Source organism: Ischnura elegans, chromosome 2 (genome assembly GCF_921293095.1).
Source record: "Ischnura elegans chromosome 2, ioIscEleg1.1, whole genome shotgun sequence".
In the NCBI taxonomy this organism is placed as follows: domain Eukaryota; kingdom Metazoa; phylum Arthropoda; class Insecta; order Odonata; family Coenagrionidae; genus Ischnura; species Ischnura elegans.
The window spans coordinates 37,606,007-37,630,862 of NC_060247.1; the positions used below are offsets into that span (position 1 = coordinate 37,606,007).

Genomic DNA, 24,856 nt, shown 5'->3' on the forward strand with positions numbered 1-24,856 from the left:
CTGTATGTTCCCACATCAATATGACACTGTATTTGTTATTCACATCAGGAAAGAACACCAAACAGCAGCATGTATAATTCAAGAAAACAATAAGCTACAACCTTAAGGAACTGTCTAAAACACAATTACATATTAAGCAAGCAACTTACCCACTAGAACAACACGTTCTCCAGTAGAACCTAGGACTGAGGCATTACTTAGCCCCCAGCAATAGGCATACAAAACTTCCTCCAAGGCTCGTGGAAAAGGAGCTTCAGGTGAAAGAGAGTAGTCAATAGAAAGTATTGGGATATCCAAACGTACAGCCCAATCCCTTAAGTATGATTCATGAGAGCGTGAACTTTGAGCAACAAATCCACCACCATGGCAATGTATTATCAAGCCTTTTGATGGCCCCGGCATATTGCTCTGAGAGTCCTTTTTAACCCCCTCAGCTATCTGAAATATGGAGAGAGAGGAAAAATATTATGAAATACAGTTCAACAAGTCGTATGTAATGCTTCTGCCATGAATTATATTTTACTTGTAAAGGTTTCTTTGTTTGGCTGCCATATTTTTGCCCGGGATAACATGAGTGTATTGTTCTCCAACAGTGGGCTCACGCTGTCATCTTGTGGACAGAGCAAATCAGAGCTTATGGCATGCAAGTCCGGTTGATGTGATGGAATGAATGCTGTTAGTGCCAGCAAATAATTCAATTAAGTCCAAAGAATGGTTGGTTTTCACTATTCCAGACAGAGCAGCTTCTTAGGGTAAATGCATCAAATATTTCAAAAATGTTGATTGTACCAATTTTTGAATGCACGCAGTATTGAACCCCACAATATGAAATTTAATGAAAACTTTCATTCCTGAGGTCACAAAGTTGACCTTCCTATGCACTATGTGGTGTTATGTTCTCAAAATCTAGGCAATTTTTAACGTAAGAAATACATGAGGAACTCTCTTCATTTGACACTCATCAAGTAAGGGAAAAACTCCACAAAAACAAGGAAAGTAATGAACAAGAGAATAATTATATCATAAGTACATATCAACTTCATTCATGTAGTATTTGAGGCATAAATATTTTGAATTCATTAGGTATGCCAGTTACAATGAGTATTTCAGTAATAGCAAATAACAACTAATACTCCCCAAAACAAACCTTAAACATACAAGAAAATAGGTATACGAGTTATTTTTGTTTGTGGTTTGGAGTAAATTGTACGTAGACGATAAGAAATTCGTATAAGAGATGCACCCCCATTTTCGGCTGCAATTTCTGGAAAAAAGGTGGGTCTCTTACATGCACTTACACGGTAAGTAGAGCGGTGAGTGTGTCAGCACCGAAAACTGTTTTGAAAATCTCTGTCAAAGCTTAAGCGATGTTACTTCGACTTCAGCCAATTCAAGAGAGTGTGCCGGCACGGACCTAGGCTAACTTGCCGTGGTGGAAGGATAGGATATCACACCAGCAGCAGAGGGAAGGTAGTTTAGGGGAAAAGGTGACTGGCTTCAAAACTCAGAGAAAGGGGTAACAGGCAGCTCCAGACACTGGTCACCCCAAGCAGTCCAATTTTCGCTGCAGCACCTGAGTTGACAGGAAACTCCAGAAAGTGCTTATAATCCAAGCATGGTTGGGGAAACACCATACTCAGCGGGGAAGACCTCCTTCTCCACAATCTTCTTAGTGGTATAAGCTCCCAGGTGGGGTGAGGGACTTTCAAAAAGGCAATTGGTAGCCAAGGAGGGGAGAGACATGGTAGGATGAGGTCTTAGAGGGAGAGAGGGATTTAATTGGTGAAAAGTGGACTACTTGTCACTCCAAACTGCAGACTATACCTCAGCACCCCTGGATTTCCAAAATCCAAGTTTTCGTCGACAGAACTATTATTTCAGTGTTGAACTCCTGGTATGGCATGTTCGGTGGCAGGTTTGATGGTAGGGTCGGTGATAGGGTGTTGGAGACAGGTTGTTGCAACAGGAGCTCCAAGACCTTAGAAGTCCTGAGCCTAAGAGTCTCCGAGCTTTTGAGTCGCAGGCCTTCTCGGGAAATTCCATTGCACGAAAATCCATCTCCTACCAAGGACTTTTCAAGCTAAGTCCAGTGGATAAGTCCAGAGGGGGTCTGGAGAAATTTCTGGGAGGGTGGGGGGTTACCAAAAATTTCTGGAGGGGGGATGAACTAAAAAAAATATCACAGCTATGCAAGCAAAATAAACCTCCCAGAACAAACCTCCTAGATTTAAAAAAACCTCTGAATTTTGCTCCATTCTTTTTGTTTGTTCACAACATTGATGCTGCTGGTACCAACAGTTTTGGCCATGTTATGTTCCAGTAGGTGAAACTATAGTTGCTAGAAATGCCAAAATTGTGAATACCTATGAAGATTTGAGCAGAACTGATTGCTACTACACAGCAAACCTTTTCGATGAAATAACAAAACCTCTGTGGAATGAAATCCTTCCCTTTGTAAGACATGAGCAGCTAACAAAAATTTTCACTAATACACAGTTTTTTTAACCTAGTTTTAACCAAGGTCAAAATTTACCCGATCGAATGTGGTCATAGTTAATTTCAAAATTCTCACCTCCTGTGTACGCAGAGCTTCCTTTGGTTTCTCGTCTCTTTCAGTCACTAGAAGTTTACAATGCTCATTTGTACCTTTAACATTTCGTAACATTTTGAATTTGCTATGGATGAGAAGGAGGCTCAGTCCCACTGATGAAAATCCTTTTTCAGGCCACTTTGGAAAAATTATCTTCATAAAATACCCTCTAAAAAGTCTTCTTTGGTTCTGATGTATCAGTGATGTCTTTCTCCCCTGACAACATCAACCCTCTCAGCACCTTTGTCTCCTCACTAAGTGCATCCACCTCTGCCTTTTTAACATACTCCTCCTTCCAGCTCAAATATCATTGTCTTGGATTTTGACATCTTCTCTGAGGTGTTTTTCCCAGCATTGAGAATGATACATTACGGCTTTGAAAGCTGTGCCATAATAGATTGTGAGTGTCCTGTTTTGCTTCTATGTTTTACGGTGTTACATGCAGTTACAACTTTTATAAATGAATACACATTCATCTATATGCAAATCCAATAGCATCAATAGCATCCAAAAGGTTAAAATAAATATGCCCATGATTTCTTCTGTTAAAATAATTGCTAGAAATGACAGCTCCTTCGCAAAAAACTATTTCTCATTATGCAAGTAGCACACAAAAAATACATTTACAGAAATGGGGAGCAAATAAGCAAGGTTAAAGAAAATAATGACCAGAAACACACAACGAAATTTATGGCTAAGGTGCAATTAATAATACACTTAGCTCACCATGCCTTGGCGACGCACTGCAGAAATTAATCTGCAACAAACAGGAGCAGACCCAATATGTGAACTTGGTATTGGTATCTGAACCCGACCTGAACCATCAACTTTGTCCAATTCCAATGGTTCAGGAGGAATTTCTATCACATGATTCACAGCTACAGTTGGAGAGACAATAGATGGAAGCCGAGTCATTACCTCTGTAAGAAGGAAAGTCCATTTTTTAAAAACGAAAAATGCTTTGACAGATAAAACACTCCCATACAAATTAATCATCATGAACTGCAAGAGACAGTACCAGTTTCCGCAAGCAGCCAAAATGATTTGCAAAAATCAACAGGAGCATGCTGAGAAATATTTACAATTCTCCTGGCTCGTAATTCTGGATCAATGTAATACTTTCCCCCTTTAAAAGAAGAAAATCATTCTTTCAGACAAAGGCAACATTTAAATTTAAAGCTTGATAGCCAATGACATATGTCTGGAGAAATACCTGTCCATAGAGAACTTGATGCTTTAGATAAAAATCCACCTTCGCCATAATATATCTCACTATATGATGCCATAGCAATGCTGATGAACTTCAGCACCTTCCGCATAGAAGAGCAAAACTAAATAGGAGGAGAAATATACAGCTGTTAATACTTAAATAATAATACTAATACTAACTAATACAGAAGTTAAAAATGTGAACAAGCTATAAAAAATGACACATGTTTTCATAACACATGGATTAATTTATGTACTAAGTGCAGTGGATGTATACAACTGACCAAAAGTTTCATTAAATCATTTTTTAAAAGAGAAAAACTTTAATAAATAGGATTTCCGATTGGGGCATCCTATTTTAAAATAACTTTTAAAAGGATGCCCCCAAAATGGACTACACATCCATTGAATGATAGGAAAAGACCACAAGGATATTGGTGAATAGAATGAAAAGATAAAGGAAGATTGAAGGAAGAAATGAAAGAATACCATCACATATTTAGACATAACTGAGGTATAAAAACCATTTGTTTGTAAAGAAACTATGGTTGAAAAGCAGTGGGGGGTAAAAATATTTCCAGAATACCATGAGGGGGCATCCATTACATACATGAGGCATTTAGGGGGTGGATGGGGTCAAGCCGATTCTCACCCAATCCCACGTGGGGGAGAGGGGAGGTCCTGGTAATTATCACATAATTTTTTTTCCGAAATAACCAAGGAGGTTATAAATATACTGGAGTGGGCACCTCTGGTTCCGAGCATTGACCGCAGTGTGGCAGGAATGGGGGTGCTTGGGGAGGTTAGCCTACTTTGACCTTTAGCGAACTATTTGGTGTAATATTCGGTCATGATCATTGTTACATTAAAATAAACCATCACAAACGAACACAGTAAACCTTTTCTCTATCATTATGGGAAGGCTTCTTGAAAATATGCCACGAATATCTTTTCCCAAGGAAAAATTATTGTCAATAACCATCGTTCCCCTGTGCAACTAACTTAACCGAAATTAACATTTTACAAGTGTAAAATATCCATTCCCCTGCACTTCTACTGGTAAGACTACAGCCAATGGAAATCTTACAATAGCAGACCGGTCGCAATAATATTACGAAATTATGTTCATGGCGATAAATTATCACTACAATGTGACTATAAGGACAGTTAAATATACACAGTAGTATGACGAACGATTGAAAAACTCAGATGAAAATCAAGAAGTAATTGTTGCATTTTCATTTTATAAATCAGAGGTGATATAAGGAATAGAATACTTGATTATGTATATATAAGTACACTGTTTGAGACTAAGTCTGAAAATTGTCTAACCAAGATGGTGGAATTCTGACCACGCTTAAAACTCGAATACAGCTATGGCGAGTGCTAACACCAAAAGGGCCTTGTAAAAACTAATTTTTTTACATGCTAATTATAGTGTCAATTGACAGTGCCTCGGCTATCTCTCAGGCGTCTCACAATAGCCTGTACTCGCTTTAATGAGGTTCCACTGCATAGTGAATGCTTTCATCAATAGCATTTGCTAGCAGACGTTGCGATATCTATTGATACCTTCCTTTCTCGGACAGTAAATCTGTGGAAATTCTTCTATTTTTTGTTATTTCATTAATTTATAAATGCATTAAGGCTCTCGTGCTCATAGGCTGATCCAGGGGGGGGGGGGGGGCACGGGGGCACGTGCCCTCCCCCCTCTGGACCCTAAAAAAATATGCTAGATTTTTAATACCGTCCCATTATCATTTCGTTCGGTATGACGAGGTATCCTTGTGCCCCCCCCTGAACAAAATCCTGGATACGGCCTTGCTTGTGCCCCTCCCAGAAAGAAATCCTGGATCCGCCCCTGCTCGTGCTTAATATTTGAGATCCCTATGTGTCCCTGTCTAGGTTGTTAGCATATGTTCATAGGGTGAGCTGACTTCCTACTCATCCCAGAACAAGGCTCAAAGAGTGGTGCCCTGAGGTGGCAAGTCTAAACACTATGCTGAGGAATTTTCAAACGTTATGGATTTCAGGTCCTCAGCTGTATTTTCCTCGAAAATATGCATTTTGAACAATCTCATGAAATGGAAGAGAAGCTTCAATCATATGATTGAAGGAGATGTACAATCTATTCATGATAATTAATGTCTTTATATTTTACTTAGGCTTCTGTGTCATCCTTTTAAGCCACCCAATATGATTTCACGTACAACTGTTGATTTACGCCTAAAAATTAATTATTGGCAAAAAATTCTACCAAAATATGGAGAGAATGTTATTATTGTACCAGACAATTCGATACGTATTTGTTTAACACATTCACTGTGGCAACAATTGATTGTAGTTTGGTGAAGAGCGAAGTTCTTTTTTTGTCCATTTGGTTCATGCCAATTGGTGTCAGGCAACTCCAAAATCAACACCGGCATGATGTCAACTGGCGTCAGCCAAAGTGAATGCATTAAATTATGCTGGCTTGAGATTGTAAATCTCTACCTACTCACAGCATAACTGAATTTTCAACAAGCCGAAAAAAACTGGAGTGAAATCTCTCCAGGCACTAATTAGACTTCTACTATCAAGGGTTAGATAGAAGATGGGATTTTTCAGTCCCAATCTCTCCCAATAAAAAGGTATTATTATAATAATAATTATTATTACTATCAAAATTTCTTTGAGTGATGAAATCTTGAAAATGCCCTCTTCATATAGTATTTTTTTTAAATCATTATTTTTGAAGCCTCTTCTTCTCTGAGTAACTATTTTCCAAAAAATTTCATCACTGCGTTTAACTCAACAGTAAACTGAAAAGTAAGGTACATCTACCTTGAAAAAATAAAAAAAAGAAAATTTTAATGTTTATGAATCTGCCAATAAATTTCGCACATTTGTTCAGGGTTGCGACAAGATTTCTGAATACATATTCTGTAACTTTTTCTGGACAGAAATCTTCACTTCTCCTCACTCTTTTACATCTTCCTTTGGACAATCATTTTTTTAGGTGTAAAGGTATTTAACATACACAAACCTTTAACAGAATACATTTAAATTCTTTTAAATTTTATTATTTTAATGAACACAGCAACATTCCTAAAAAATTAGTAAAACAGTTCTTGCAACGCATTAATGTAGGTACTTCCTAAGGTGAATTTACTGACAATGAGTCAAATATGAGCCAGCAAAGAATACAGACAGTGCAGCAGTTAATTAGCTTTGCTTGTCATGACATAAATTTTCGTTGATACTGTGAAATAGATTCCAGGACATCTTTTTAGATTCATCTGGTCCCTTTCAAATCTCCTGACTTTTCCCCTAATCACCCTGACCTGGCTTGTTTAAAGGATAGGGGTATTATGATGGCTGTAAACCATAGAGGACACATTCCCAAATCAACAGAATCCCACATACTTGTGTTGTAGTTAGATTAATAGCAGAAACACATTCCTTCAGAAATCCAAAAGCTATCAGTCAACGACCTGTTAACCTGGTCCAGAATTGTGAAGTAAAAAACTCACCTTTTTTTAACAACTGCATCTGCAGGTGAAAGGAGGAAGTAGAAAGAAAAATTTAAGCTGATTCAGCTCTACAAAAAGTGATAAATGTGCCCGATCTGATGCAGACAATATTCAGGTAATAGAAATTTGCAAGTGCCGATGATATTCCTATCATAAGACAATGCACAGTCTAATAATAATGTATAGGATATTAGAAACACTATACAGTGAAACCTCGTTAAAGCGAGTACGGGCTATAGCGACACCCCCGCTATTACGAGAGATAGCCGATGCAGTCAATTGACCCTATAATAAGCGTGTTAAAAAATTCGTTTTTACGAGACCCTTTCGGTGTTGGCTCTCGCCATAGCGAGGGTTTCACCGCCGGAAGACTTTCATCAAGACGCCTTAACCTCTGTAATTGCTAGCGATCTGTTAGAAATGAAGTTAATGGAGTGCTCAGTCTCAAATTTATGTGGTAAACTGTCGTTCGATAAATATAATGATTGACGGACCAATGCTTTGCATGATTTTTATTCAGTGCGGCGCTTATAAATTGTTTGAATAGTTAGTCGTTATTTGAGTAAGGAAATTTAGTGATGCAAAAAAACATCGCCTTTCCTCTGGATTTATGCTTACGTTTATCGGATAGATGTTTATCTGTCGCCCTGTTCCTGTGTATCTGTTCAAAACAGGTGTATAGGCTGTTATTTGCTCCACCTCCGGTAAAGCGACAATTCGCTATAGCGAGTGTTTACTAGTGCACCGTGGGGTGTCGTTATATCGAGGTTGCACTGTATTTAGTTACATTTTCATAGATATAATACAATGTTTACCCATTGCAAATTTTAGAACTGCTTGTATCAAATATTTTTCCAATGAAAATGTGACTATAAAATCTTCTGACTCTGAATTTTTGCACTTTATTCACCCTTTACCTACCTCATGACAATTATTAGACCATAATTTGGGTATTCCAAACGAGGATCAGCCATGTAAGATATTGAAGCTAAGAATGAAAAAATGCTAACAGAGCAACAGGAAATTCAGATTTGGTGTGAGGCACGTGTGGGAGATTAAGTATGACAGTGGGAACAGGCCAGAGAGATTGAATAGAGAGAACGAAAGTGTAGTGGAGAATGATAATCTTGGACCAGGGATCAAAGAGCCCTTCATGATAGGCAAGGGATAAGGAGTGGGACGGAATGCAGAGAATCAGGACCCAAGTCCTCTGAGGGTTACAACGCACCGGGGCTGGGGTTTGGATGGGATAGAAAAAGGAAAGAGGCGCCGTTGTGATCGGGGCAGAATGCAGTGTTTTAATCGTAGATAGGAAGGACACTGGGCTAGAAGCTGTCAGGTGTGAGGACATAGTAGTTTTAGCAAGTGGGCTGAGACACATTTAAACAGTTCCAGGGCCAAGCAAGTCGCCCACAACAGCCCCAATTAAGGATTGTCCTCCCGTGTGTGCACACCACAAGGGAGAAGTGAAGGACTCGGTGGTGACTGTGACATGTGTGGGGGATGCATATTATTGGATACAGGAGTGCAGGTGAGCCTTTTATATAAAAGGTGCAGTGCAAAAGGTATCCTTACGAACCCAAGCAAGGTTTCAGCAGTAAAGGAATTCCCTACTCCGAAAACAGTGAAGGAGACACAATCCTTTTTGGGCCTCACAAAGTATTACCATCGGTTCATTGAAAACTGCTGTTCTAGCCTAGCCCCTTACACTGCTACTAAGAAAGGGTAGTGCATTTGTTAGGACACCCGAGTGTGACCAAGCAGTGGATAATAGTGTGGTTTCCTATTTTTTTTATTGCCTAAATTGAAAGATTATTACTCCTGGAGTATGCATTTCATGCTCTTAGATTTTCGATTGACAATATCTATTTTTCATGATTAACACATTCAATGCGGATGATAATTTCGCCGTAACCTCCAGTGACGGACAGGCGATTTCCCTTCATAAGGGTGTTGTTGGAAGTTATACAACAGAATTTGCGTAATTTTTCGTTTCCATTTTACAAAATTTGTAAAAAACGTTAATGACATAAATGTATGCCACCCATCACCAGTAATTGACAATTCACGGTAACCGCATTACACACATGTAATTTTACTCGTATGAAGTAGTAAACCATTCATATTTCCGTTTATAATACTCCTTCTACCGTTGGTGACATACATTAATGACAAAAATATCTTGTAATTAGTCTTTTCGTGAAATTTTTTGTTTTAAAGTCCGTAGATTTACTATTTACAAGTCACAGAAGTAGAACACACAATGAACAGCAAGAAAATATATAAATTCAAAGAATAAACATTTTTTTTTAATCAAAGCAAATCAGTTACCTTAGAGTTATTGAAAAATTTCTATAAACATTCTTACTAATTTTTATTATATATTTGGCAAAGCAAGGCCTTCGACAGAGCCCTCGTTGACCTCCGCATTCTGGGCAAATCGTAGTCACTACCTTAGGATGCCTTCACTAAGGCACTCTCTGCAACTTTTCTGCTTCCTGTGTTTCTCTCCGGCAGGGAATTGGGAGGTAGCTATGGGCTTAGGAGGGACCGGCCGTGAACCTATTTTGAGTAGGGATTCAATTTACTATAACCTAAAATCACGTAGGCTTTTCTTAGCCCCACTAAATTTGATATACAAAATAAAACTATTTACAACCATCATTTGAATTAGATGAATTGCCAGCTTCTTATACCCCCTAAGGGATATTTGCTCGCAAGGGTAATAAGACAAGAGTTGGTCGCAATGATCAACTCCTCTCATGTTCTTGTTGTATTTGGCAATCGCCTCAGGCTTTCGCTTGGACCCTCGTGTGCTAGGCACATCCAAAAATATGCATCCAAATTCAGAGCATAACATTGTGATGTCCCCACTGTCTTTCCACTTGAAAACACCATCATTTGAATTAGATGAATTGCCAGCTTCTTATACCCCCTAAGGGATATTTGCTCGCAACGGTAATAAGACAAGAGTTGGTCGCAATGATCAACTCCTCTCATGTTCTTGTTGTATTTGGCAATCGCCTCAGGCTTTCGCTTGGACCCTCGTGTGCTAGGCACATCCAAAAATATGCATCCAAATTCAGAGGATAACATTGTGACGTCCCCACTGTCATTCCACTTGAAAACACAAATCACATCATTGGTGTAGCGGACAATGACCTCCCCTTTCTCCAATTTTGCGCTGCTGACATCAAGCGGGCTATTTTTTCTACCTGCCCGCAGAGTGCCAGAGCAAAATATTCGTTCTTCAAGTAGGTCTTGGGTCAGCTTCACGCTATTATGAAAATTGTCCATATGTAAACTGTGTCCCATTTCCTTGAAGTCACGCATCGATTTATGGACAACATTTTATGCGTGGCTCCGACCGCTGGCTTCAATATCACTAGCCCCAGCATACACTAAGAGCCTCAACACAAGGCCAGAGGGTCTATCGGCTAAATATCAGCCAACCCCTCTAAAGCACTATTGACTTCTCAATGCACAATTCCCTACCCAGAGAAACAATGTCTTTCATGGACTGCTGGAAACAGTCGAGCAGGGGCCTAATTTTATACAGCCTATCGCTAGGTTATGGTTCATTTTCTCGAGGGTTTGTGGAGAAATGGAGAGCCTGCATCATTCCTAAAAACCTATCACGGCTCATTTTCTCCCCGAATATCGGCACTCGCACTAACTCTGGCCTCCTCCAATTGTTAGAAATCGCTTTAACCCTAATTGCGCCCATGTGGAGAAGAAGGCCCCACCAAGTTTCCAGTTCTTCCTTGCCCAACGGCTTCCAACCCCCTTATGCCCCTAGTGAAGGCCTTTTTGAAGGATTTCGGAGTAAAATGCTTTCTGCATTTTTCTCCGTCTATGAGAGGATTATTTCAAAGAAAATTTCAATTGCAAGTTGAAATAATCCCTCGGTGTGCTGCCAGTAGGTAGGGTCTCCAACCTTGAGCCTTAATAATTATCCAGCAAAATATTACAATTTGTGTAATGGAGTGTTGCATAAGTGATTAATATATTAGTTTTTATGAAAAGTAAGACTGTATCTGTATCTAACACTAAACCTTTTTAATGACCTACAAAATGGAAACACCATAAATAACAGAGGACAAGTAATTGATGTGGAGCAACGAAGGTGAAAATATGGCGTGAAATTAGGAAAAAACCCAAAATATGCAAAAAAACGTAATTTGCAATAATGATGTAAAATATTATTGTTAAAGTATAAAATATGAACTTATGGACCGCACTGGAAACATTTTGGAATAAAATAGTGAGTATTGAGACGGGCATACACGTTATTGACAAAAACTAAGTCTGATCATAATTTTTGTGGTTGCACGTAATATATAAATAATTTTAAAAATGTGATAAAAACACTAATTTAAGGGAGGGATCGGGTTGGTGTGGTGGCTAGAGTGTCGGCTTCCCACCCAGCTGGCTCGGGTTCAAATCCCGGTGGTGGAAGAGAATTTTCAGAGACTACCCGATCCCTGCTTGAATGTTGTGTGGAGAACATTTCAAGCACAACACTCCGTCCGTCGGATGGGACGTTAAGCCGTGGTCCCCTTGGCGCCTTTCGTTAAGAGCAGGCTAATGCCGACGCCGGGTTTCTCTCCACCCTTCCCTACCTATCCTTCCCTCATGGCGCAAATGACCTCAGCTGACGGTCGCCTCCCCCAAATACCTACTAATTCAAGGGAATAAATAATGGTTAAATGCCGTGATGCTTGAAATTCCTCTGAGTTTATCATTCATTTCTGCAATTTCGTTTACAAATACATAAGTAAGGAAGCAGATACATAAGTAAAAAGCATAGCCCAATACTGTACATTATGTAATGTAGTGTTGCATATGCGATTAATGTAATTTGTTATGAAAAGGGAGAAAATCTGCAACTAACCCCAAGACGTATGAATAACTCAGAAAATGAAATAAAATCGTAATGAATAGAGGATTGGTAATTGACCCAGAGAAACAAATGAGAAAATATGCCGTAAAAGTAAGAAAAAGACCCAAAAAAATCACTGAGAATAAACTTTATTTACAATAATCATTTTAACAAGTTCCTAGAAATAGAAATTGAAATATAACTTAATTAACTGAAGCACCGCACTAGGATCACTTTTTTATGATGTAGTGAGTATTGAAACGGGGATAAATATTTTTAACAAAAGAGTTAATCTAAGCATAATTATTATTTTTTTTGATAGCACAAAAAGTAAGAATAAATTAAAAAAGAAGGTAAAACAACTAATTTAAAAAAATAATCCATTTGTAAGACATGACGGGATATTTACGAAAAGAATAATGAAAAAGAGGTGAAGGAAATGAAAAGAAAAATCTCAACCTGCCAATTTGTTTCAAAAACAGCACTAAAGTAAACAAAAAAACACAATAAATGAAGGAACACGAAACGGAAAATTTCGCAATGGTGTAAGGTCACTTCCGAACTGCGGGAAGGTGTAAAAGAGACGCTAGGCACGCTCGGAGCACCCCAGTGACCAGTGGAAAAACGAACTCCCAAAGACATGCATTTATGTCTTCCGCCTGAGTGGAAAAGCCTTCATGGCATATATATATGTCATCCACACTGAAAGCGTTAAACAAAAAGTGAAAATTTTCAAGCACGTGAAAACGCGACGGGTAAGTATGAATGCTGGGAAAAAGTCCATGTGACATATTTCTGGTTCCAGCTGTCGGCACGTGAGGTGACCTTGGGACGAGGCTTGAGCGCTGATACGACGCAGGATGCTAGCAGGTAGCTGAGTACACTGCTAGCAGGAAGCGCTTGGCTTAAATAAGGATTATTATTCCCCCATCAAATGAAGGAAACTTTCCGAACTTAGGTAATTTTAATGGGTGACTATTAAAAGATGTTTCATGTTTCCCTGAGCTCTGTGCCATGCATTGGTAATCTCAGATGATGTAAAACTCCTATCTACTCGTATAGAAACTAGGTCCCTGTGATGTTACGTGGAGTGGTATCGCATGGGCGCCAATCTGGCCTTTTTCAAATGCGGTTAAGAATTGACCATTGCCATTCTTCTAAACCGGTATTTCTAAAACCAAATAATTTGCATATTATGAATACACTAATGGTGGGTAACGAATGGTAATCAATGCTTTTCGTTTTCTTTGATGAAGGAAACTACCCTATTAAAAACAGCCCTAATGAGCAGTCCCACACTAGTAAAACCAGATTTTTTCTTATCCTTTACTGTATCGACAGATGTGAGTAATTTCACAGTAGGTGCCATCCTGTCCCAAGAGATCAACAAGGCAGACCTCACGGCAAATGAAGAAACCCAAACTGAATCATACCATGACAGAGAAGGAATTGGCTAGAGTAACTTGGGCTATCGATCAGTTTAGACATAGTAATAATACAAACAGCTGTAGTAATTTTTCATACTTTTTAATTTGATAAAATGGTTTTTAATATGCTGGGATGAAAATTTACCATTATGTGAGAGGGGGGAAAACGTGGCTATAGAGGAAGAGGAGGTGCTCCTCGACTCCCCCTGTGTTCCCCGTTCTCCCTGCCCCCCACCAAGAAGAAACTGCTTCTCTATTGGAGTTCGAAGGAGTTGTCCCCCTACCCCATCGTTGTCTTCACCACTTGCGGCCGAGAAGGGAACATAGCAAGTCACCCTCATCTTTCCACCCTCGCACCATCTCACCTCTATTATCTACACCCGCAGGAGGCACTGACACAATGGATGGAGGAAGTAGAGGATCTGGAGGACCCCAATAAAATATTTGGTTTGGCTGTTGTATGTGCTGAGTTGTGGTTTGGACCCTATTAGAGTCAAGAAGTGACACCATTGGCTAGCGGTATCTTATTTGAAAGACAGCGGGATGTAATGTTAACTGAATATTCGTGTGCGAAAAATCCACAGAGAAAAAATCATTCGCCTTGACCGGGATTCGAACCCGGATCCCTCGATTTCCGGCCGAGTGCTTTAGCCAGTTAAGCTACCGAGGCGTCATTCTTCCCTGTGGAAATTTGTGGACTATACCGGACAGTTAGAAAATCAAATCATAATGAAGACTTTTGTTTTTGCAAATCTAAGGAAATTTTTCCCCACTGTAATGAATAGAATGACTCTCAGTCCCAAAGCTATTCCACCAACTCCACCCTGACAAAGGGTGTCATATCCTTCAATAGTCATAGGTTTTGATCACAATTGTTTCTTATTCTTTATCATTAAATGGTAAGTCATGGTGTTTCAATGAACTGAGTAAGGGCACCACTTCCTGGACATACTTTGGTTCTGTGAAATTAAGGAGAGTAGTAAGCATTTCGATAACTGATTTGCATCTTTGAGGCCTTCTTCACAGCAAAAATTGGGCTACATCTACAGCTCAATGAAAAAATTGTAACAATTGCTTCACGAGTTCCAATACCTGTGAGCACTCAGGGTTTTCCTCACTCTAAAGGCCGTTTTACACTGGGCAAGTCATTGCTCTATCTGACGTACGCATGAAGGTGCAATCAAAATTGCGTTGTGTAAAGAGGTGAATTGCTAGAACACATAAGTGGATGTGAGATGGCAAAATAGCTCCCGCTCTAATTTTGAGCTCGCATTCTCGCAATTTCAACATGTTTTCAGTGCTAACCTGCACACTGACTTCCCCCGAGTAAAAATGCCTAAACAAATCTGAAAAATTAACCAGCTGAGTAACCTATATTAAAGAAAACACAATTGCTTGCACTCTAGACATTCAGCTGGTAGTTCAAGGGTGCTGCATATAGTTTAATCATCTACCAACGCTCCAGGTATTGAGTCAGAGAGCCTGGGTCCTACCACTTTACATTTTGCCCAGAAGACCTAAGTAACATAATTAATTACTGCCCATAATCTCAGGATAATGATGACAGAAGGAAGGGGATAAAAAAGGTTGGACATGGATAATAGAAATGCTGTGTTCATGCGCGATGAGATGAATGAAAAATGAGGATCAACATTTTCATGACGATTCATACAGAGCAAGGCAACAGTCAACAAGGGAAGGATAATATAATTGGAAAAATTGAGAATAAATTAATTTACTTAAGTGACAGGTTTATAAAAGGCATGCATTGAAATCCTAGAAATAGGAATGGAAGCACTAGCTAGCAACAAAATGTGTGGTGATCTAGGGATATATGCGACAACATAGAAACGAATGGACTGACTTCCTTCATATTTTTTGGACAGAGGTGTTTCATGATATAAACTACATAATTTTTGGATAATTAAGGTATATTACCTGAAATCCAAGACATCTACCGTAAAAACAGTACTGGTTAATGTTTTCAGCTCGAGTAAGTAACTCCTTTGGGGAATGACTATCTTTGGGGAAGAGGCTTCCATCTTCACTCCACGAGATTAAAGTTTTCAAATGCTGCAAACATGTTCCCAATGATGCCAGAACATGACTACATGATTCAACTTCCCTAAAAATGACCAAATTGTAAGAATATGTTTTCTAAGACGCTGATTCAAAACCATTATGTAACATATTTGGGTAGAAACATGCAGACTTGCCTCATATAATGTCCTTTCCGAAAAATATAAGAATCTCTGTTATAACTTATCCATTGCGCCAACTTCAGAGTATGAGCAACACAAGTATTCACCACGGCCACAAAACTCTTGTATCCATTTCCGGGAGTAGCTGCATCAAAGTCATAGTTAGCAGCCACTTGGGAGATATCACTAACCAAAGGCATCACTGTTTCTAAATGATCTATGATACCGATAAATGCCTCGTGCAGCCTTTGCCCGTACTCACTATCATCAGTTCTAAAAAAGTCAGAATTATTTTTGCATAAATCTTTCAAAGCATTGTACAGCGAGAAATCCATCTCTTCCATTGTAGCGCCTTCAATGTACTCCACCATTAAAGAGATTGCACTCCTTGAACGTCAACCTAAGTAAACTTGTTAAACTTAAACAGTGTGAGGAACCTTCAAACAACAGGGTGGATACGGTGAGCCTAATCTGAGGTCCATATCAGCTGATCTTCTCTCTCTAGAACATAACATAAACATGGCATTGATGTCACATTTATTGTGGAGCACATTCTGGCAACACAGGAGTTGATTATATCATTAAACATTACGTCAGTACAGTAGATAAACGAACCGTGCGTACGTAATTTTGGCCTTCATTGCCGTTGAACTGAAGAGGTTTCTCAAGTTGACACTAAGCCTGGAGTCGCCTGCACCCCTGCCATTCCCTCCCCATGATATTTCTTTACGATGATCCTTTTCCATGAATTATTTGACATAAGCCGACATCTAGCGATGAATGGTCGAAGCCATGAAATCTCAAAATTGAAGAACGCAATTCGTTCAAGGAACGGGAGTTGAAAGCAGTTGTAAGGGTTGTAAGTTGAAACGAGGTAGAGACCAAAATGTGAGCTGCTCTCGCAGAGAAAGAATTTACCTCTGTGACCGATTTTCTATTGAATCATAGGTGTTCCTAGAATTTCCTGAAGGGAGCATGAATTTCATCTTTATTGTGATGTTCAAACTTACGAATTGAGATTAGGCCTATTGGAAGAGTATTTCCGTCTAAACTGTAGTTACAGTTCCTATTCCAATTGTTTGTAATGGATTTCGCAAATTCTCTTGCGAGGTATATGGTCCGGGGCATTTCCACTTCTGCTCCTCGCCAAGGGAAAAGAAATTTTAGAAAATTTTTACTGTACAATAAAAGGGGTACCAGGCAATACAAGAAAGAGCAATCTGAAAGTACAACTGGGCCAGTGTTCAGTAAGGAATATTTGAATAAGTACTAGTAATTGCCTTACTGTGTGTAGTATAATGGTCTATAGTTTCTTTTTACGGTTTCAGCCAGAGGTGTGAGGGAGATTGGATACCATGATGGCCAGTTGTTTAAGGTCGTGCCGGAAATGATTCCAGAGCTGATTGTTCCCAACCTGAGTGACTGCAAGGTATGACGTACATACTGCGGTAGGACATACCTCGAAGTTTGATTTTATTGAATTTTGAAAGATATTTTATCCAACATTCATTCTGAATTCTTGATTGTGAAGCATAACGTAAGGATTTGTCTTCTTCATTTGGTCTGACATGTGATGCAGATCAATTTATATGCATTTTATTTTGCTTCAATACGGCTAACACCAAAATATTCCATTTTAGCTAAAGCCGTATGTGTCCTACAGAGCACCAGACGTGTACCAGACAGAATTCACTGCAAAAGACTTATTTGATGCAGTTTATGGCTCCAAAATAGCTGATGATTTTAAGCATGGAAAATTAGACAGTCAAGGTAATCCAATTACTCCTTCTCCTGAAGAGTTACTCACCCCGGAAGAGGCTGTTGCCAGGGCCAGAAAAACGGGCAGTGATATATTTTGACCTTGTTAGTTGCCTTTAATGTGTTGTGTTTGTTAAGCTTTGTGGATGCTGACGTGTACTCAAAAGTGGACTCTGTAGTTTGGAGAAATTGATTGAATATCTATAAGTGTATGAAAATAATATCTAATTATGTAGGAAACGAAGAGTTTAGTGTTTTTTTTATAATTAACTTGTACTGAAATTCCTGTGACCAGCTCAATATTTTTACTTAAAGCCAGTTATTATTTTATGGAATGCGAATATACTTCGAAGTATGATTTGAGACCTTAGAGGTGTGAGTGATAAGAGGTAAAACTATTCTTAACGAAGATAGCATTCACATTTCTCAAAATATTTTATTCTGGAAAGGAATCTGTAAAGTTATGAAGAAGTATTTCATGTGCATAGTCTCAAAGAGGCGCATCCCATAGGAAAATTTACTGTGTGGTTGGTGATTTAAGAACTGGTACTCCCTGAAATCACCTCCAGTTTCCAATCCCTGTTGAAGCTGCTATGGTTATTCCATTTCTCATAGAGGAAGGTTTTCATACCAGATGCTCTAATGCAGTCTAATTTCCTTCTATAAATCAAATCTAATTTTTTTAGTTGGTTTTTCTCCTCAACCAAATCAGATCGGATCTCAAGTGGACCCTGGCAAATGTTTGGGAGGAACTTTGGATGAGCATTTCTTACATGCAATGAATACCTACTTAATAGAGCTACATTAATAGTAGTTATTAGGTCCTGTGGGTGACCAACTGTAATAAATTACATCGTGTGCATTTTCTATGAAAGGGAAGCTGTCTGGGAGTAGCTTCTGCCACCTTTTCTGCTTCTCATTTAGTGGTAGTGCTCATCATTTGCATTGTTGGCTGATGTTGCAGCAATGCACATCCAAGTGATTGCTTTACATCAGTCTGCCAATTTTAAAATGTACCATAATTAGTCCCTCAAAAGGTTTCTCATTAAATGCTTTTGTAACCAAATCTTAGTTCACCATTATTTCAGGAATGAATTGTAATAGGTAACAGAATAATCCTGGATAGTAAATTTACAGATAATTTGCATATCCTCAAGTATTAAAGTTCAGTCATTGACAAAACCTGCATTAAAATTTATAATAAAATTGAACTTAACAATTTATCATATTAACATTCAGTTCTAATGGCTTGCATAGTTTTACATTTTAAGGCCTTAGTGTGGTTCACTCATGCTACCCTACCTGTGTCCTGTTAGTCCACAATTTATCTGCTGTAAAATATTTGAAGAGTTACTTCTGTCATTTTAAAAAATAACTATGAACATGTATTTGTCTAAGAAACTTTGTCAGCATATTTCCTTTTATGAAATATGTTTTACTCATTTGCTGCTGTGAAAAACTCTCTCAGGAACACCCTGTTAGCAGAAACTGTAGTTGTAAAGCGGAGAAAAATGACTGTCTTGCCACTTTCAGGTGAGAATTATGACAATGGCCATCCTCCACTTTGAATTTAGTAAAGCTGTCATTATTGTGTTCAATCAATTAACGTGGTAATGGCGTCATACATACCAAGTGGTTCATTCCCTGTTAATGACTTCAACGGCCAATGATATGGCTGGTGGGCAGGGCCATCCATAGGGGGGAGGGGGGGACTGTATGTATGAATGGACTGAATTTAAGGACTGCCACAGAGTTAAGGGTCCAGTAATTTAAATGAGTAAAAGTTCAAATGCTATATCTCTTTGAGGGAGGGGGGGCCTCGCACTCAACTCTTCCCTGTGCCACAATAAGTCTGTGGGCGGCCCTGCTGGTGAGGCATCTACTACGTGCAGCAAAAATTCTATGATATGATGCATTGTGTTTCAAGTAACCCACGATACACAGTATGACCTTGGTGGGTTTCAGGGCATTTGTCTGAAGTGAAGGTGCTTATAACTGCCTCTTAGATGATTAAGTGACACTTCTTATCAGTAAGCTAACTCTGCAATATGCAGCAGAATGCCGATACGTATGAAGTTTTCCCATCTAACAATAAGAAGTTAGATTTTGAAGTCCATAATTAAAGCTGATTTTTCCTGGATAATAATTCTTATCTGACGATCGATACCTGAATGACGTGTGCATTTCTATTGAATTCTCTCATTCGCATTAGAGGTTTAAGAAAATTTTTTCATAGATTTTAGTTTTCATTGCGTCTAAAAATTTTTGAAGTGGGTAATGGTGATTTTTTTCCTGATGTTCAATACATAGGAAGTAGCCAAAATTTCTCTTTGAGATCACTCGATCTTGTGATTGGGCTACCCACTTACTAGATCGCATCTCTCAATCTAATGATTATTCAGGTTCTGTTATAGATTGGTAGTTAAAAGTTGTAGTTCTCAGTAAGGTCACAGGTCCATTTGAGTTGATGTTGAGAAATGGCAATAAATGGGTAGGTACCCATCAAATTTTGTCTCCTTTCATTCCTAAGAAGTTTTTGAACGTTGGAAATATTCTAAAGGGATTCTGCTGTAATTGAATTATGTATTATTGATTAATTTAAACCTACCCAAACGTTGTGCTGTTGTTAGGTAAAATCAAATGATAGTAGACCCATAGGGAATGCCAGGAGACCTTTTTAAGTGTATCAGAATTTTGATTAGACTCTCTGAGTAAAATTTTCAAATCCAAAAAGCTGATTGATTTTCAGCTCCATGAATTTAGTGGGTTATTTTTAACACGTCAGGTTAAATGAAAATTGTAAGCACAGATTGTGTAGCTTACTTGCATTGATTTAGCATATACATATTTAATTCTCAATCAGACAGCATTAATGGTATAGGAGCAAGGGGCTGATAACTGGTGGCTGTGGTGTTAGTGGTAAAATTTCTACCATTTAAATTTTAGTGGAGAAGGAGGAGGACATTTGGGTTTATCGGAAATTCCCATGTAATTATTCAAGAAAAGTTTTGTTAGTGTTTAATTTAATATCATCAGTTTTTATAGAATTAGCCAGAAATTGGTATCCATCCCTGAGCCAATAATCAGTTGTTTATTATGAAGGACAGGTTGACCAAAGCCAAAATGTTGGAAGGGGAGGAAAAGGAACTTACCTTATTGGCTATTGCAGATGGATGAGACTGAGCTAGGAGTGAGGATTTTAACACTTTTAGTGTGGTAGACCGATATTTAGGCACCTGCATCTTTGAGGGAAAGTGTTGTGGGCCAATATATCGGCTCAAATTAAATACATATACCCGTAGACGCCGCGCACATTTTATCCAGAAATGTCGGTGAAAAAAGGGGGGTGCGCAGCTTACACGAATCTTCCAAATTTTAATGTAAGCCGCATAACATTTTCCCTCAAATTCTTTCCATTTATGTCTTCAGATTTTCGCATTGGACCAGGAAACCTTCACAGGAATTACATTTCTAACATTATTTAACCTTTATTAATCACGGTAACGTAAATTTATCGATTTAGCAACTACAGGCATCCCCCGAGTTACGTAAGAGATGCGTTCCGGCAGACTATGCGTAAGTCGAAATTTACGTAAGTCGAACCTTTGCGTTGGCGCTTCAGAGATTGCTTTATAACAAGTTGTATCGTACAGGAATGAGCGCAACCACATACGCCACCACATCCATCGCTAGAACTGCAAATTTTCACGTTGATTGCTGACTTGGGATTTACAAGCGATTTTTCTACAGAAATTAATGAAATTTCCTTCGAGGAATGACAAAAATGGGTCACTTTGTTATTTTTAGCACGTAAAAAACTATAACTATTCGATATTTTTTCTTCCATAGGTTGTACGAGCGAATATCTACTTCTTCGCGCTCGCATTCGAAAATTAACGTAATCATTTGAAATACGGTTATCGCTTACGTAAGTACGGATTTACGTAAGTCGAGACATACGTAACTCGGGGGATGCCTGTATAATATTTTAATGTAAGCCACGATGCACAAATATTAGACAGCACTCAAAAAGTGCTATTAAGTTTTTTTTCCTCAAAAGCCGGCCCAAAAATGGGGATGCATGGGATACATGAGGGCATGGCTTAAACGAGTAAATATGGTATTATTTAGCATGTGCATTGACCCAATGGTGTATCACACCCAACTTCCCTCCTCTACAATGGCAAATTTACGGTTCATCTTCATTTTGCGTCTGTCACCATTTAGCACAGTGAGAAGTTAGAGAAATAAAACTTAGCATATTATAAATTTGTGGTGCTACCGGAAGTTTAGGGCAACCCATTGGTGGGTCATCCCGCCCTGGACAAAACTCGTTTAACACAAGGGAGAGAGAATTCTACCTGCTCCTGTTGGCCTCAAGTGCAGCCACCTGAGTATTAGACTGTACAGAATGAAGTAAGTATACCTGTGACCTACCGGTGGGTTCCTTTCCAGTCTGAACCTGGGAAGAGATTTTCAGATTCACAGAAAATGTGTTTAGATTCTGGCACTGCAAAAAATACATTTATATTTAAGAAAAAATAAATATGTAATTTTATCAGTATACATCATGCATAATCATCCATCAATGATCATATGCATATCAATAGCAATACCATGCATCTTTTTTTCTTACATCTCCAGCTGCTGTCCTTGGACAATCAATTATCTACATCATGTTAGCCTCAGCGATATGAAGATGCTTATTACATGGCAGCAAACTTTTTTTATCACATAGGTTGGAGCACAAGTTATAATGGGGAAATAATTGAGAAATGAATTGTAACTCATTATTTATTATGCACAATGGTACATGTAATCAAATCTTATGAATCGTAAGTCAGCACATAATGTCATTCACAATTGTTAAATAATTAAATACATAATATAAAATACTGATAATGAAATACAGTTGGAATGTTTGCTGTCTTTTAACTCATATGATATTACTTTGGGAGAAATTTGATCCCAGCATGATGGTATAAAAGTTTAAACATTATAAAACCATTTAGTGTTCTTGAGAAGTAACGTTCTATAATTGTGACTCATTCCTTCAAAAGTTTTCATGCAAGGAAAATTTTCACATTTGGTTATTACAAAACAATAGCACAAAAGAGTGCCTAAATGTTAATTGGTTTTGGTAAAAGCTGTCTTAAGCTTATTTCTTTTTGAAATCTTTGTCAACTAAAAGCATCACTAACCTAATCATGAGATATGATTTTTATCACAATTCATTCAATAAAAAATGATTGACCAAACATTATTGAAGGTTAAAAAAGGATCATTATTAAAGTTATATTTTTGTATCAAAATGGAGGAGAAACAGGACAGATTGCTGTGATAGTGATAAGAAGTGTTGCCATTTTTAGGGTATATTTTAGTGTGAACACCTGCTATGAAAATGTCACAAATGCATCCACCGCTCATAATTTGTGATAATAACGGCATTCATTGAGGGCTATGTTTGCGGAAGGTTGATTCTGTGACTTCTAGACTAGAAAATTTCATAGTTTTATTGCATTGAAAGGGCCCTATCCTGCAGTAATTAGTATGAAAGCAATTTCAATTCATAACTGTACAAAGTTACTCAGTTACTCTCATAGTGCTAAGGACTGTAGCAAGAAAAGTAGGATGAGCAGGGAAGGGTTCAAGGAGTTAAAATCATTCCAAAATGTTTGGGACATATCGTATTATGAGTACATATATACCCTTCAAATGAACCCTCTCTCTTGAAAGTGACCCAGAAATATTTCCTGGCTATGACAGCTAAATTTTCCAAAATGTAAGTAAGGACAGATTTAGGTATTTATAGATCGATGATGAAAATTTTCAATTGGTGCCAAGGTGTGGGTGAATATTTGCCTAGGGGTTTTATTTTTCATGTCATATGAGCGCAAATATAGACCAAAGTTCAAACCAATCAGGTAAGTCATGGATATGTCAGGAAAGTTAGTTTATGGTGAAGAAAAAAAGGTGGAGTAGAAAGTTGAAAATTACAGTCGAATGAGCAAAGCATTACGTTCAAGCAGTGAGGTAGGCGTTATGTTGTCGCCCCAGCGATGAGGTATGGAGTAATAGATACCTCCACTCATGGGCGGATCCAGGATTTCTTTCTGGGAGGGGCACAAGCACGGCCGTATCCAGGATTTTGTTCAGGGGGGGGCACAAGGATACCTGGTTATACAAAACGAACGAAATGAGAATGGGACCGTATTAAAAATCTAGCATATTTTTAAGGGTCTGGGGGGGGCATGTGCCCCCGTGCCCCCCCCTGGATTCCCCTATGCCTCCACTACACAGGCCCTCAACAATCTACCACCGAATCGAATCCGCTCATTTAGTACTTGTAGGGCGACTAGATGAGCGGATTTTTGAGAATGCCCAAGAACCTGGCAATTTTCAATCATGTATGTATGTTTGTATGTATATTTATTTGTAAATCTCATATTGACTTAAGCCTTGCAGATGTGTAATTTGCCAATGGTGAAATACATTTATTTATTTGATTCGGTGGGCAATTGTTGAGCTTTTGTGCAGTGGAGGTATCATAATGCCGACTTGGCCGTTCTTGTGACTTTATTACTGCCATTACTTCAACTTTTTGTCTTAATTTCACCATATATTTTTCTAAATTTACCTGTAAAGTCCCAATTTATGACTGCATTGTCACTGATATAAATTAAGGGAAATTGAAAAAAAAATTCAGACAAAATCAGGGTCAGGGAAATTGAAAATGAAAAGTTGTCACAAACCCAGTAGACATGAGATTGTAGATGAAAGATGGCAATTCATACAAGTGGTATGATTCCTTAACTTCCAGCCTCTTGTAGGTAAATTTTCTTAATGGTAGATTTCTCCCACCTGGCCATCATTTGCAAAATATGCTTTGAGTAATGGAAGGTTAGAGTTCCAGTTGATTCTACATAAGTAGAATGCGTGTTGGCATAGAAGTGAAAAAGTGAGGTGGATGGCTGGAAATCAGGAGTGAGAGTCATTGTCAAGAATAGGGTGGTTTCCTATTATTTTTTTATTACCTAAATCGAAAGATTATTACTCCTGGAGTACGTATTTCACGCTTTTAGATTTTTAAATGACAATATCTATTCTTCGCTATTAAATGAAAAGTGAAAATTTTCAAGCGCACGAAAACACGCACGAAGACGCGTAAGCATGAATGCCGGGAAATCTCTCCGTGTGACGCATTTCTGGTTCCCGCTGCCGCCCAGTGAGGTGGCCTTGAGGCGAGGCTTAGCGCTGATACGATGCAGGCTGCTAGC

The 24,856-nt window shown here is 38.5% G+C and overlaps 2 protein-coding genes across 9 annotated transcripts in view; one reads left to right on the forward strand and one right to left on the reverse strand.

Annotated features, from left to right (window-relative positions):
* The window catches only part of LOC124153624 (hormone-sensitive lipase), a 53,127-nt gene extending 36,592 nt beyond the window's left edge, over positions 1 to 16,535 (reverse strand). For 7 of the 8 annotated variants that reach the window (XM_046526910.1, XM_046526911.1, XM_046526915.1 and 4 more), the window contains exons 1-7: positions 16,437 to 16,526; positions 15,837 to 16,322; positions 15,559 to 15,745; positions 3,804 to 3,921; positions 3,609 to 3,716; positions 3,317 to 3,510; positions 150 to 438 (exon numbers count right to left, since the gene is read on the reverse strand). In XM_046526910.1, coding sequence (XP_046382866.1) covers positions 150 to 438; positions 3,317 to 3,510; positions 3,609 to 3,716; positions 3,804 to 3,921; positions 15,559 to 15,745; positions 15,837 to 16,192 — 1,252 coding nt within the window. In that variant the 5' untranslated portion in view covers positions 16,193 to 16,322; positions 16,437 to 16,526. Of the gene's footprint in view, positions 1 to 149; positions 439 to 3,316; positions 3,511 to 3,608; positions 3,717 to 3,803; positions 3,922 to 15,558; positions 15,746 to 15,836; positions 16,323 to 16,436 lie in introns of all 8 variants that reach the window. The other variant, XM_046526909.1, reaches the window with a different exon arrangement.
* A 118-nt stretch (positions 16,536 to 16,653) lies between these two features.
* LOC124153626 (39S ribosomal protein L41, mitochondrial) lies at positions 16,654 to 18,645 on the forward strand. The gene is made up of 3 exons (XM_046526916.1): positions 16,654 to 17,068; positions 17,150 to 17,250; positions 17,462 to 18,645. The coding sequence occupies exons 1-3, from the start codon at positions 16,906 to 16,908 to the stop codon at positions 17,678 to 17,680; spliced, it is 483 nt and encodes a 160-aa protein (XP_046382872.1). The 5' UTR covers positions 16,654 to 16,905; the 3' UTR covers positions 17,681 to 18,645.
* The last annotated feature ends 6,211 nt before the right edge of the window (positions 18,646 to 24,856 follow it).

Bases quoted from the DNA above. Each gene is read 5' to 3' on its own strand.
- LOC124153626 (XM_046526916.1), top strand. From the start codon at position 16,906: ATGGATTTCGCAAATTCTCTTGCGAGGTATATGGTCCGGGGCATTTCC. The intron at 17,069-17,149 runs GTAAGGAATATT...TTACGGTTTCAG, and splicing joins TACAACTGGGCCAGTGTTCA to CCAGAGGTGTGAGGGAGATT. The intron at 17,251-17,461 runs GTATGACGTACA...ATTCCATTTTAG, and splicing joins CCAACCTGAGTGACTGCAAG to CTAAAGCCGTATGTGTCCTA.